The sequence below is a fragment of the Octodon degus genome, unplaced genomic scaffold (assembly GCF_000260255.1).
Source record: "Octodon degus isolate 3935 unplaced genomic scaffold, OctDeg1.0 scaffold00098, whole genome shotgun sequence".
NCBI lineage: Eukaryota > Metazoa > Chordata > Mammalia > Rodentia > Octodontidae > Octodon > Octodon degus.
In genome coordinates, this window is record NW_004524674.1 from 754649 (window position 1) to 768555 (window position 13907).

A 13907-nucleotide genomic window follows, 5' to 3' on the forward strand; every position below is an offset into this window, starting at 1 on the left:
AATCCCTCTGCCTCAATCTATTGGCTTCCTCCCACGATCCTGACTGAAGTTAAGGCTCAACAGTGTGACAGTAATTCCCTTCAACATAAGGAAGCTGTACATTTGAAGTAAGGAAGAAGAGACATTAATTGATGAGGGAAAAATCAAGAACTCTAAATAGTAATTCACAACAGCACCAAAGGAAACATTCCTCTTCCACAGCAGCAATCTCTTTCTGGTGCACATGATCATAGGAGTTCTTCTCTACAACAAAAGGCCAGCGGACCACCTGCACAAGGCTGCATTCAATGGACACACCAAGTCCTTACCATCACAGAAGTGTGCATACAGCGCCTTGGCAGCTTCCATTTCCTCTGAGCGCTGCGCTGGAGGCTTCTCCTCAGGCGCAGCCCTTGTGTCTTCCTGCAGCACCGAGAAGCAGCTCTGGAGGAGCTGCAGCAGTAGGGTCTGAGCACAGATACATTCTTTTCTTGGGCTGCAGAAAGACAAAGAACATCAGTGAAGGCTGGGGATATAGCCCAACAGCTTAAGCACCTGCTTGGCAAGCATAAGGTCTAGAGTTTGATTCCCTGTACCTCAAAAAAAAAAAAAAAAAAAAAAAAAAAAAAAAAAAAGAACATCAGTGAGCAGAAAAGCAGGTTGCTTTCATCTTCTAAAGCAGTGACAGCAAACCTTTTAGAACTTTCAATGACACAAAGAGTACACTGTGGTATTTGTGCTATGGGTTTGCCACTACTCTATAAAGTCATATAGCAGTCAGCTGAACATGGTAGTGCACTCCTATAATCTCAGCAATGGAAGACTGAGGCAGGAGGAGTTTGAGGCCATCTTGGGACACACAGAGTTCAAGAGCAGCCTGAGCTACACATCGAGACATAAAAAAAAAAAACAAACAAAAAACCCACAGAAGGGGGCGGGGAAGGAGGAAGTAAGAGAGACAGGGAGTGGGTGTCAGTCATATAGCTGCTTCCAAAAGACTCTCCTCTAGGCATCAGGCTTGGTGGAATATGGAGAACAGTATCCTAAGAGTTTGCAAACACAAACCCCACTTGATCACCCACTGTGGAAATTCATTTCTTGATTTTTAAAAAATTTTATTTTATTATTATTATTATTATTTTTTGAGACAGGGTCTTGCCATGTAGTTCAGGCAGGGCTTGAACTCACTGTGTAGCCCAGGCTCAAACTCAAGTGATTCTTCTACCTCAGCCTCCAGAGTGCTGAGATTATAAGTGTGTGTCACCACACCTAACAAGTTTCAGATTTTGACATCTGGATCAGCCGTGCTCAACATATACTTGATCAGTTACTCTCAAAAGTTGTGAGGATAATCAAACAAGAAAATGTTTGTGAAACACTTTCTAAATATTTTATAGAAATATGAGGTGCTATTTTTGATAATAACCAAATCTTTTAAATCAGAACAGTATACAGGAAGAAAACAGTATATAGTAAGAAAAAATTAGAAAAAAAAAAAAAAACTACATTCAGAAGAGTAAAACTCATTGTCTTCCATTTTGTTTATGATACCACCTTATAACAAATTCTGACCTACTTTTGCTTTAATTTACTGTAAAAATTCCAGATGATCTGTAAATCAAGACCCGCGAAGTCCAGGAAAGATTTATATTTTAAGCCACTTTCCTTCTGCTGCACCTAAAAAATTATAAGATCAGAAAAGGTAAAATTGAAAAAATGCATTTAGAGAAATACTGTAACACTTTACTTCTCACTGTTAAGGGATGAAGTGGCTGCACCTGGGCAAACCCCCATCAGCTTCGCTTACTCTTAACTACTCACAGGCATGCCAACAACTACTTTCGGTGTGACCCTTCTTACATGTGTGCATATATATAAATGTTTATCTACATAAAACACTCCACACACACAACCGCAAGGGGTCCCTGACTGCATAATACAGCACTTGGAACGTAAGGCAATCTTTACTTATGAAGATCACCTTCTAGGACCCTTCCCTACATGTGGCCTATACTATTGTAAGCCCGTCTGCTACTCCTATGTCTTTTTCTCTTAGTCTTTTTTTTTTTTTTGTATAACAGAAGCTTAAGTAATAAACAGACCCCCAAAGCCATATGTACACTGAATCACTAGCCTCTGAATGTGCACTGCAGCAGAATGGAGGCCAAGGGTCAACACTGCTATCCACACATGAGCAGGCACCTTAAGATTCTTAGGGCAAGCCACAAGTTCAATACTAATGGGCTAAAAGACTTTCTTTAAGCCATTACTGTGTTTTATTAGTGACTGTAAAAATTAATATCAAAACCACAAATTAATCTGAGAAAGGTGGTGCACACCTACGTCTCAGCTGCTTGGAAAGCTGAGGCTGGAGGATCACAAAATCAGAACCATTCTGGAAAAAGTAAGGAGACCCTGTCTCAAAACAAAAGGAGCTGGGCATGGTGGCATACACCTATAAAGCAAGCATTGTAGGGATTAAGGTAGGAGGATTTCCATGAGTTTGAGGCCACCCTGGACTACATAGTGAGTTAAGAAGCTGGCCAAACTATACACTGAGACACTGTCTCCAAAAAACAAACAAAAGAAACCCAACCAAAAAATAAAATAAAATAAAAAGAGCTGGAAGCTGGAGATGTAGAGCTGAATAGCATAGGGCTTGCCTAGCATGCACAAGTTCCTGGTCAATCTACAGAACTTAAAAAAATAGAAATTATTGAAATTAAAATATGTGTGTGGGGGCCAGTCAAACAGCTCAGCAGACTAAAATGTCTACTTAGGAAGAGCACAGAGGCTGGGGTTCGATGGCCTGAGGGCGGTGCCTGTCTGCTACCCCCACCCTGGCTGTGCTGAGATGGTGACTGAGACTGGGTGTGGTAGCGTTTGGCTGTAATCCCAGCACTCTGGGATGCTGAAAAAAAGGAGGATCACTGAGTCTGATATACATAGTGAGACCCTGTAAACCCTGTAGACCCTGTGCTAAATTTAAAAAAAAAAAAAAAAGTGTGTGTGTGTGTGTATGGTCTCAAATTCTAACTTGTAGTAATTTTAGTAAATACATAATATTCACCTCAAGTTCAGTAATAAATCTCCTATAACTTAAAGAAGACAAATCCTATGAAACTGCTTAGACTCTACGGGCAGTCACAGGTGGAGATCTTTACATGTCTGCAGGCTGTCCTACTCTAGGACAACTCCCAACAGCAACCACAGGCTGGTTGGTCCTCACTGACTAGTGCCACACAGGTTCACTAACTTCGCCCACTTTCCAGTGTCATCACACAGACTATTGCTTGTCATCAAGGCTTTAGGCAGAGACAGGCATCATGGGTTGGTATACATTTCCTTAACACTGACATTCATTTTTCCGAGAGGACTGTGGTCTAACAACAGAGAAAACCCTACCAGGTCATGGGCAAGCTGCTGGATGAACTGCAGGGTCCTGAGGAGCAGGGTAGCTCCGCAAACACTTTCTGCCTCCTTTTTGCCTTGGGCACAGAGGATGTTTTTCTCTGCTTCTGTTCTTGCAGGCCGGAGGTACCCACTGATGCTCAAGCCTTGCACTCCCAAGCGCTCCGCGGACTCTTGCCGGGTACAGAGGAACTTCACCATCAAATACTAGAAAGGATGAGAGAAATTTCAGAACTCAGAATCCCTGAATATGATAAAAGGAGGTGGGAGGCCTTTTTTGGGAAGGTCCCTGTTATGGCTTGCGTGTAGTTGTCCCCCCAAAGTCTCATACAGTCACTGGGGTGGGGTTCTAGAGTTTCTGATTAATTCATGATCCAAGGCTGGGATTATGGGTCTGAGTACTGCTGGAATTATGAGTGTTAGTGCTACACCCACCTTGGGGCAGATAGCCTAAAGGCAATATAAGGAGAGAGGCTTGCCTTTGCCACTGCTGCAACTACCTCTTCCGTTTGATGTTGCTGTTCTGCTGTTTTCTGCTGCCATGAACTGCTGCCCTCTTCTAAGCAGTCTGCCTTGGAGACAGCTGAGTATGCACTGAAATCTCCACTTACTGTGAACTAAATAAATCTTTACTTCCTTAATTCTGTGTGTTGGGTATTTTGTCCCAGCAACAAAAGAAAAGTAACTGAGGGCTGGAGAGATAGCTCAGTGTTCTAAAGTGGCTGCTTAGGCAAGCTTAGGCAAGTACAGGGACTGAGGTATGATCCCTGGCACCACATGCTGTGCCAGCCCCACCCCAGGGCTAAGCTCCCCTGCTTCCAGAAAAAAAAAAGTAAATGAGACAGTCTCATTATGATTTTTTCCCATTATAATTTTAATAAATAATAGGTACCACCATGCCCAGCACTAGGGCATACAAAATATAATCCCAGTATCTACACCAACAACAAAAGAACCCCAAGATAAGAAGAGAAACAGGACTAGAGATATAGTTGACTGCCACAAGTGCCTGCCTGGCAAGCACAAGTTACTGAATTTGATTCCTGGTACCAAAAAAAAAAAAAAAGAGAAATAGCCTTCTTCAACACAAAAACAGTGGAAGAATAAGAGTAGCACATTTGCTCCTTGACACAGGCATTTTGAAACAAAAAAATCTGGTATGTAGTAAAAACAGTCAGTGCCCTAAAAAACTGTCTCACAGTCCCCACATGATACATGTAACCCACAGACCAGGTACCCAGGAAGCAAGTTTTGTCTGTTCAAAACTAATGCCATTTGCTAAGCCCAATTTTTGTGCAAAGTATCTGTTCTTACAGTGCAAGCTCCTTTGTTAATAGCTTTTCCAAATCAGCTACTGAACTGCACAAGTGTGGAGCACACCCTATGTACAAGATATAAAAACAGTTCTGAATTCTCTTTAGTCTAAGATTTACATTTGAGGTTAAAAAATTTTAAGTAAGTTAGGCATAGTGGTATACACCTATAATCCTAGCACTCTAGGAGGCTGAGACAGGAAGATCAAAAATTCAAGACTAGCCCTGGCAACTTTTTATTTTATTTTATTGAGAAACAAGTATCAATGAGACAGTTTCCAAGCTGATCAAAAGGACATTTTCAATAATTCATACATTGCACATTGCTATCTTCTCAGCGGTCATCCACAGCACAAGAAGCAGCCAGGACACCCTGTCCAAACACTACTACTACAAATCCTTCCTCTCTCTGAACCATGTGAAAGCAGCCATACATCTATCCTGACTATTCTACATATACAAATACAAAATGGTCCTTCCTCTGTATCCCTCCTCTCTAGTTCAGTCCTGTCAGAGATGGGTATTCTATTGGCCTCTAAATACTATAGCTGCTTGAATTCAGCAAAACAATCCAACAGAGTCCAGCAGTCCACAATAGTAGTGGGTTATCCACAGAAGTTGTTGACTTGAGCCTTTCACAGCTCAGCATAATAATAAAGCTTTACTTTATATACCTCGTTTTTATACTTTTCTGCTGGATGGTTAAGACCAAGATAAAGCAAGACCTTATATAACAAGAAATGTAACTTTTGTATCTGATAAAGTCAGTCAAGTTCCCTCAGGATTTATCCTGTAACCCTGGACTGCACTTTGTAGATCCTTTGTCAGTGTCAGCCATGTGGATGAGTCACGGCCATTGCTTGACTGATTTGCTCTTTGTGAAAGCCTGAAAGTTTTCTCTCCATGTGACTCTCCTTAGGCACACTATATATCATCAATCACATTCCTCTGTGGCTCCATAATCTTGATCAGAAAATTTTGGGCACAACTGAGTTACATGATGTTACAGTACAGGTTCTCCTATGTCCTCAGTCTTCACTGACCTTGAAAGGCTAGGGCCAAAATGTTGGCTGACCTTGAAGCCCTTCCTTTTCTCAAATTTTGATCTGCAAACTTAGGTTGTTAACCTTCCAGAAGAGAAGCTTATTATTACCCTACAACATATGTAGTTCGGTTTACCCTAACTGTCTAAATATCGAACATCTTAGGTATAACCATCTTAGGAATGCCAATAGTGTAACAGGTATCTTCCATCAAGTATTGATGTGTTGAATTTTAAGTCCTTACAGAATATGAAAAAAAAATTTAAAAAATAGGAATAAACACATATTTTTACACAGAAATTTAGAACTCTAACCATATACAGCATTGTAGCAGGACAGTCCTGTGACATTTTTTTTTCTTTTTCTTGTGTCTTTTTTTTTCATTTATTACCCATTTAAAAAAAGAAAAAGAAAAAACCTTTTACTTGTGAGACAGTATCGTAATAATTGGTATGTCATGACAAGAAGTATGTATTTAGAAGACCAGAATGACAGGTATTCCAAGCGTGACCCTTCTATTACACATTGCTATCTTCAGTGCAGTTGCTTGGTTCACAGGTATCAGCATATATAGTTAGTCAGGTTGAGAATCCTACCAATGAACTGCTACTTTCAAAAACCTGCTGATGTTTCTCAGGATTACTGCCTTGCCCATCTTGTACATACAAGTGTATGGCTTTGTCCCTGTCCTGTTTCCCAGCTTTTCTCCTTACCCTCTCTCATATAGTCTCCCTAGTATAAGAAATCAAAAGAAAATGGCTCAGTAGAATAAGTGCTTGCCTGACAAGCACAAGGGCCTGAGTTCAAAACCCCGGTTCCAAAAAAAAAAAAAAAAAAAAAAAAGAAAAGAAAGAAAGAAAGAAAGAAAGAAAGAAAGAAAAGAGTGAGAACTTGAGGACTGGACAGCCCTGGCAACTTAGTAAGTCAGTGAGACTTTGTCTCAAAATTTTAAAAAATGGCTAAGGATTTAGCTCAAGCCTTGGGTTCAACCCACAGCCCTGCAAAAAAACCCAAAATGTCAGAGAATGACCATTTCTCTCATACCCAGTGAAAGCATCGCTCTTGCATTTATGCCTATGTACCCACTGTTCTCTCAGCCTAATGCCCTTCCCCACACATCTTAGCCAGGCCACAGCTGATGGCTTAACTTCTAGGGCCACCTTCTCTGAGAAGCCTTCCCCACTGACCTGGAATAGGTTCTGACACCCACTGAATCTCCCTCTGTCACAGAGCCTCTGGAGTCTAACACATCTATCCTTCCACCCAGACCAGGAACTCCCTGAGCACCAATCTACCTTAAGGTTCCATCATTGGCACAGGGTTGATACAAAATTAGAGTACTATTTACAGAATGAAGGCAGGGAGGGGGCAAACATGTGAAGGCCACACTCACTAATGCTTACTTTGGCAACTCTGCACTGCTGCAACTTGACATCTGCTTCATCCCATTCTTCTTCCAGTTCAAACCAGCCAACAGGATCATCCTCTCCAAGGTCATCAGCTGAGCAACCAATCCTAGGAACACAAGGGTAATCATAGAACACTTGCTTATTTCTAAGCTTCTCCAGAATCTGACAATGAAGGCATCATTTAAATGGCATTTAAGGGCTGGAGAGATGGCTCAGTGGTCTAAAGCACCTATTTAGAACAAGCTTAGCAAAAGCATCAGGGACCGCGGTTCAATCCCCCAGCACCACATGCCAGCCAGCCCTGCCCCCTGGTGGGCTGAGCTGGCCTCTCTCTCTCTCTCTCTCTCTCTCTCTCTCTCTCTCTCTCTCAAATAAATAAATAAATAAATAAATAAATAAAATTAAAAAAAAAATAAATGGCATTTAACTTGTACATAAACCTCATCAATTAACAACCGGGGACTGAGTATGGCAGTCAGTAACACCCAGAATATACCAGGTACAGTATTTGCTTATACCAGCCTCTTCAATTTTCAGCTCCTTAACTGTGAACTGGGAAGTATTTCAGCCCCAGATTTAACTTTGGAAGTAGGAAACAGGCTTGCTTCTCTGGATACCTGGCTCATCTGAATGAGACATGAAGTCAGGCCTCTTAGGTGAGTCTCAAAGTAAGATACAACAGTGTGAGCTTCTGGAAAGAATCAAGGGAGATGTTAGGTTCAGTTTCCTTTCCCAAGGTCTACCTAATGTGTATGTGAGCAGCCTGCCCTTGGGCCACTTGTAACAATGAAAAGGTACAGACCATAGTTCGAAAAATAAAAACCAGGGGCCAGATAGCTCAGTAGACTAAAGTGCCTGCTTAGGCAGGTGCAGCAACAAGGGTTCGATTGCCAGTGTGCCATGTTGGCCCCACCCTCTGAGCTGAGACTATGACTGAAACTGGGTGTGGTGGTGCTCACCTGTAATCCCAGCCCTTGGAAGGCTGAAAACAGGAGGATCTCTACAAGTCTGATCTGTAGACCCTGTAGACCCTGTACTAAAATAGATTTTTAAAAAATGTTTTTTCCCCCTGGTGCTGCTGGGCCTTCAGGTCTGTGTAGAGTCATGGACGCGGGTCTATATTACACAGGATGGGTTTTGTTAAGAATAGGGCCTATTTTAAGAGATAACAAGTGAAGTTTAGAAGATGCTAAGAGGGCAAAACTGATGACTATGCTAGGAAATGCTTGGTAATACAGGACAAAAATAAGTAAAACACACCTAAATATAGGATGATAGTTTGTGGAACTAACAGAGATATCATTTGTCAGGTTGCTTATGCCCGTATTGAAGGGGTATGATAGTCTGTGCAGCATATGCACATGAACTACCAAAATATGGTGTGAAAGTTGGCCTAACAAATTATGCTGCAGCGTATTGTACTGGCCTGCTGCTGGCCCGGAGGCCTCTAGGTTTGGCATGGATAAGAACTATGAAGACCAGGTGGAGGTGACTGGACATGAATACAATGTGGAAAGCATTGATGGCAAACCTGGTGCCTTCACCTGCTATCTGGATGCAGGCCTTGCCAGAACTACAACTGGCAATAAAGTTTATCCCTCATAGTACCAAATGATTCCCTGGTTACAATTCTGAAAGCAAGGAGTTCAATGCAGAAGTACATTGGGTCAGAATGTCGCAGATTATATGTGTGCAAGATGAAGATGCTTACAAGAAACAGTTCTCTCAGTACATAAAGAACAGTGTAGGGCTGGTGAGATGGCTCAGTGGTCTAAAACACCTACTTAGAACAAGCTTAGCAAAGCACAGGGACCGCGGTTCGATCTCCCAGCACCACATGCCAGCCAGCCCCGCCCCCTGGTGGGCTGAGCTGGCCACACACACACACACACACACATAAAAAAAAAAAATTAAAAAAATAAAGTTCTAAAAAAAAAAAAAAAAAGAACAGTGTAATTCCAGACATGATGGAGGAGAGGTATAAGAAAGCTCATGCATGCTGATATACGAGAGAATACAGTCTATGAAAAGAAGCTGAAGAGAGAAGCTGAAAAGAGGTGGAACTGTACCAAAATGTCCCTTGCCCAAAAGACACACTGGGTAGCTCAAAAGAAGGCAGGCTTCCTCAGAGCTCAGGAGTGGGCTGCTGAGAGTTAAATCATGTTTCTATGATAATTTTTCATATAAAGACCAATAAACTTATTCATCAAACAACAACAAAAAAAAAAGAAAGAAAGAGAGAGAGAAGAAAAAAGAAAACCACACCCTTAATAGGTCTCCGTGTTCTTTGCTGTTCCTTAAGAATTCCTTCCAGGAAAGCATTCAGCCTTGAAACTGAAGAAATGCAACTGTGTGCCACTTTCCTTTGAAAAGCTGGTACATTCTGGGTATAGTGGTACACTCCTATAATCCCAGCACTCAGGAGGCTGAGGCAGGAAGATTGCCACGAGGCTGAGGCCAGCCTGGGCTAGCCTTAGTTCAAGACTTATGAACTACAAAGCAAGACTGTTTCACAAAAGGAGGGTGCGGTACATATATGCTACTCTCTTTTCAAGAATTAAATAAGGAGGAGACAGCATTTTCAAATAATATTCCTGAAATTGTACACTACTCAGGCTATGTATGAATCAACTATGAAGCTAGCAACACATAAGTATTCTATATGGATATGACAATACAGGGAACTACGGGAAGAAGCAGTGAAAGACTACCCAGGCCAGGTTCTGTAACAGAGAGAAAAATGTTCTCTTAACATCAGTCATTCTTAGAATAAACTTTTTATGATGTTAATGAGTCTCATCCACACTACTCTGAGGACTTGTAAATATCTTCTTTGAGGACTGAAGATACAATTTAATGGCACATACTAGCCTAGAATGTGTGAAGCTCTAGTTTAATCTCCAGCACCAAAAACAAAAGTTTACTCTTTGGGAATCATCAAGGAATCTCTGTGCATGGAGTTGGCAGGGTATGAGAGAACAGAGCAGCTACCCTCTCATTAAATCACACCACACAGCAGACAGGACAGGGAGAGCCTCTCGTGTATGCATAGCAGCCAAGTATCCAACCCTGAAGACTTCATATTCTAATCACTGCAGTGCCTGTCTAGTTCATCAGTGAGCTTTCTAGCACTAGTGTTCCAAAGAGGCTGAGCAATCATTTGTCAGGACTGCCAAAGAAATTCTAGCATAGCAAGGAGCCAATTCTAGATCCCTGCATTTGGAAATATGGTTCATGGTCAGACCACAGAATCAACTGAAAGCTAATTAGAAATTAAAATCTCAGGACCTACCTAGAACTAACTGCTGAGGTAGACCTGTGCTTTCACAAGATCCCTAGGTGACATACACAAACATTAAAGCATAAGTAATGCTAGACTGGATCATATTTAAAATGTCTGTTAACTCCAGCACTCTGTTACCTGTGAAATATAGAAGCATAAATGGCAAGTCTAGGGTTGTGTTTTACACAATATAAATTGGTGTGCAAAATTCACCAAGATCCATGTGGCTCATCCAACAGACCCACTTTTAGCCTTCATGTTGCTGACTTCTAAGTAACATCAGTTACCACGCCCCTTCCTTACCTTTTTAAATGCTGGTTTCCTTCACACGTTAAGGACACAGCCCAGGTCTTCCTGCTACTTCACTACCTGAGGTTTTTTTTTTTTTTTTTTTTACTACCTGAGTTTTTAATGTGGCCCCTTAAATATGGAGCTACCCATCATGGTGGCCTTAGTTCTCTTCCCAGACCACATACTCTTTTAGAGGGATTTTTTATATTTTTATGTTTTAAATAATCCTGTCAGACTTACGTCTGTCCCTGCAACACAAGCTTCTCCTCTAAGCACCTGGCCCATTTGTCCAATGAGCTTACTGGATATCTCAGGGCTTTCAAGGACATCAAATTCAGCAGGTCTAACACAACTCCGTATTTTTTCTCTATAGATCTATTTCTCCCTGGGATATTTTCTTTTCTGGAGAAAAGTACCACTAAGATCCCCATCTGTTCAAGCCCCAAAGCCACAGAATTGGTACCACCTAGGCCTTCTCCCCTCTCCTGCTCTCTAGTCAGTCAGTCTCTGGGGCCTGTTGCTTTGATCTTCTTGGGACTGTTCGCCCACCTACCTTAGTCAACTGCTGCTGCTCTGGCCAAGGTCAGCTCCATCACTGGCTTCCTGGGTGACAGTGCTATCCTCCATCCATCCCTCCTGCCTCTGTGATTGCTCACCCCATTCATGCTGCATACAGCATGAGCCCAAGTAGTCCTAATTCCTCCACAACATACTTCCCTCAGCTCCTTACTCTCCTCCCTCCTCAGCTCCTTACTCTCCTCCCTTGCCACACATTCTGCTTTAAGAACAGTCCAAAGCTCGAAACGGACAAGAGAACTCTACTAGTCTGGCCCTTTCACAGCCCTCCAGCTTTGTTTCTTGCCACTCTCCCACAGAGTTCGCCTTAGCAACACAGGACTGTCATCTCCTCCAGTGTGCCATACTTCATCTCTGGGCCTGCACACCTGCACTTCTTGTTGCTCAGGCCATCCTCCCTCCACTTCTTCTAGTAGCTAGTCGACCATAATTCCTCCTCAGAGATGGCACCTCCTGCTGGCTCCAGAATGCCTTCCTGGGTCAGGTGAAGAACTCTGATACCCAATGCCAAAAGTCTCCTTTAAAGTTCTCCTAATGTGGTGGAACCTGCAAATTAAGTGTCTGTCTCCCATACTAAGCAGGAAGCTCCTTGCAGCACAGACTATGCCACTTTTCTCATTACAGTGTCTACAGTGCCTAGTATCAGGTTTGGTTCCTAGTAAGAGCTTAATAAACATTTTCAGTAAAAGCAAGAATGGAAGAATGGGGCTGCGAAGGATGAATCTCCCAGGTAGACTGAAGGCCTCACGCTGCCCCCAGCTCAGATATGTATCACTCCCTGCCACTCTGAAGATGCATGCCCAGGTCTCAGAAGGGATCAAGTAAAAGGCTATAAGCAAATCAACACACACCTTCACATATACTGCTAGAAAGCAAGGAATGGTCTAGGCCACTGGGTTGGGTTAGTGATACCTTTTCTATGAAGAAAAAAAAAAACACAAATAGCTCACCAATAAGAGAAGGGATACATTCTTACTACTCATAGAGATTTTTGTTCTGCTCTTTACCTGCTTTTCACAAACTGCCTGAGCTCCTGAAGCTTCCATTCGTCATACTTTTCAAATCGTTTAAAGTGTTCTTCTGCATGAAATTTATCAGAAGGTGAGTTATAGGCAAATACCAACCCACACTGGGCACCGATGCCACCACGTCGAACCTGGAAGTGGAGATCAAGATGAAGAACATGAAAAGAGCAAAAGTTTGTGGTTGTTTTGTTCTCAATCAATATGGATAAATTCAAACAACTCAAGGTAGGGGCTAGGGAGATGGCTCAGTAGAATAAGTGCTTGCCTGGCAAGCGCAAGGGCCTGAGTTCAGTCCTGGTTCTCCCCCCAAAAAATTTGGGGGGTGCTGGGGAGATGGCTCAGTAGGATAAGCACTTGCCTGTTAAGCAGAAGGGCCTGAGTTCAATCCCCAGTTCCGACAATAAAAAAAAAAAAAATAAAAAATAAATCTCAAGGCAAAAATCAAACCAATATTCAAATATATTAAGTCATAGAAAAGTAAGAAAGCTGGTTCCCAAGAAATGCTTCCTATCTTTCTCCATTCATACAGTCACACCACTCACGGACTTACAAATGTATTCATCTTTGTGTCCCTGTTTACTGCTAAGGTCTGACACAGAGTAAATAATCACTAAATATCCCATGAAAAACCAATGATATGGACTCCTGAAATGTAATCGTATTGCTTAAAAAAGAAAAATAGTAAAATTGTTTAAAGAAAGTAGCAGGAGAGTTACCATAATTCTGATCTGTGTTACTTGAAAAGCAGATTCAGTTCCTGTTGAAAAAATAGTACTTGCTCTGGTTTTTCCAGTCTCTGTAAGAAAACCTGGAAAAAGAGAAAGTTAAAGTTAGGATGACTGACTCATTTACACAGGCACAATCTCCTCGACTTTACAGGTGACCGTACTGTGAGCTAACAGTAAAGAAATAAAATTACCAGGTATGGAGATGCCAGGGACCTGAGGCAGGAGGACCGAATTTGATGGCTCATGCTCAGCACTACATAATCCTTTTTGAGATCCTAAATTATTCTAAGCCATTCTGCCTTTCAAGATAAAAATGACCAAAACCAATGTCATGTTTTGTTCTGTTTTGTACCAGGGATCGAACCCAGGGCCTTTACTGAGCTATATCCCCAGACCATTTTCAGATAGGGCTCTTGCTAAATTGCCCAGGTTGGACTCAAACTTATGATCCTCTTCTCCCAGCCTTCCATAGTTGTAGAATTACAGGTATGTGCAACCATACATAACACATGCTTCTTAGGGGCCAGGGAGATGGCTCAGTAGAATAAGAGCTTCCCTGGCAAGCGCAATGGACTGAGTTCAAATCCCTGGTTCCGCCAAAAAAAAAAAAAAAAAAAAAGAAATACTGCACATACTTCTTACTACCTTATGTCAAGTTCAATAAAACAAAAACTTATGAGGGTGAATCTATAAAACAATACACAAGCTATGGCACTAAAACCAAGAAAACTAAATTCAAAGGAAGCTTTACTAATTTACAGATGCTACTATATGATTTAAATCTATCAAATAGTAATACCATATTGCCAGAAATGCATATAACTCTAACAATACCACAGGCTAGAGGCT

At 41.8% G+C, this 13907-nt stretch overlaps 1 protein-coding gene across 2 annotated transcripts in view; it reads right to left on the reverse strand.

Annotated features, from left to right (window-relative positions):
- The window catches only part of Zzef1 (zinc finger ZZ-type and EF-hand domain containing 1), a 164423-nt gene that overhangs the window by 103512 nt on the left and 47004 nt on the right, over positions 1–13907 (reverse strand). For both annotated transcript variants that reach the window (XM_023723333.1, XM_023723332.1), the window contains exons 10-15: positions 13047–13138; positions 12313–12461; positions 7150–7261; positions 3385–3597; positions 1556–1656; positions 309–475 (exon numbers count right to left, since the gene is read on the reverse strand). In XM_023723333.1, the coding sequence (XP_023579101.1) occupies positions 309–475; positions 1556–1656; positions 3385–3597; positions 7150–7261; positions 12313–12461; positions 13047–13138 (834 nt within the window). The remainder of the gene's footprint in view (positions 1–308; positions 476–1555; positions 1657–3384; positions 3598–7149; positions 7262–12312; positions 12462–13046; positions 13139–13907) is intronic.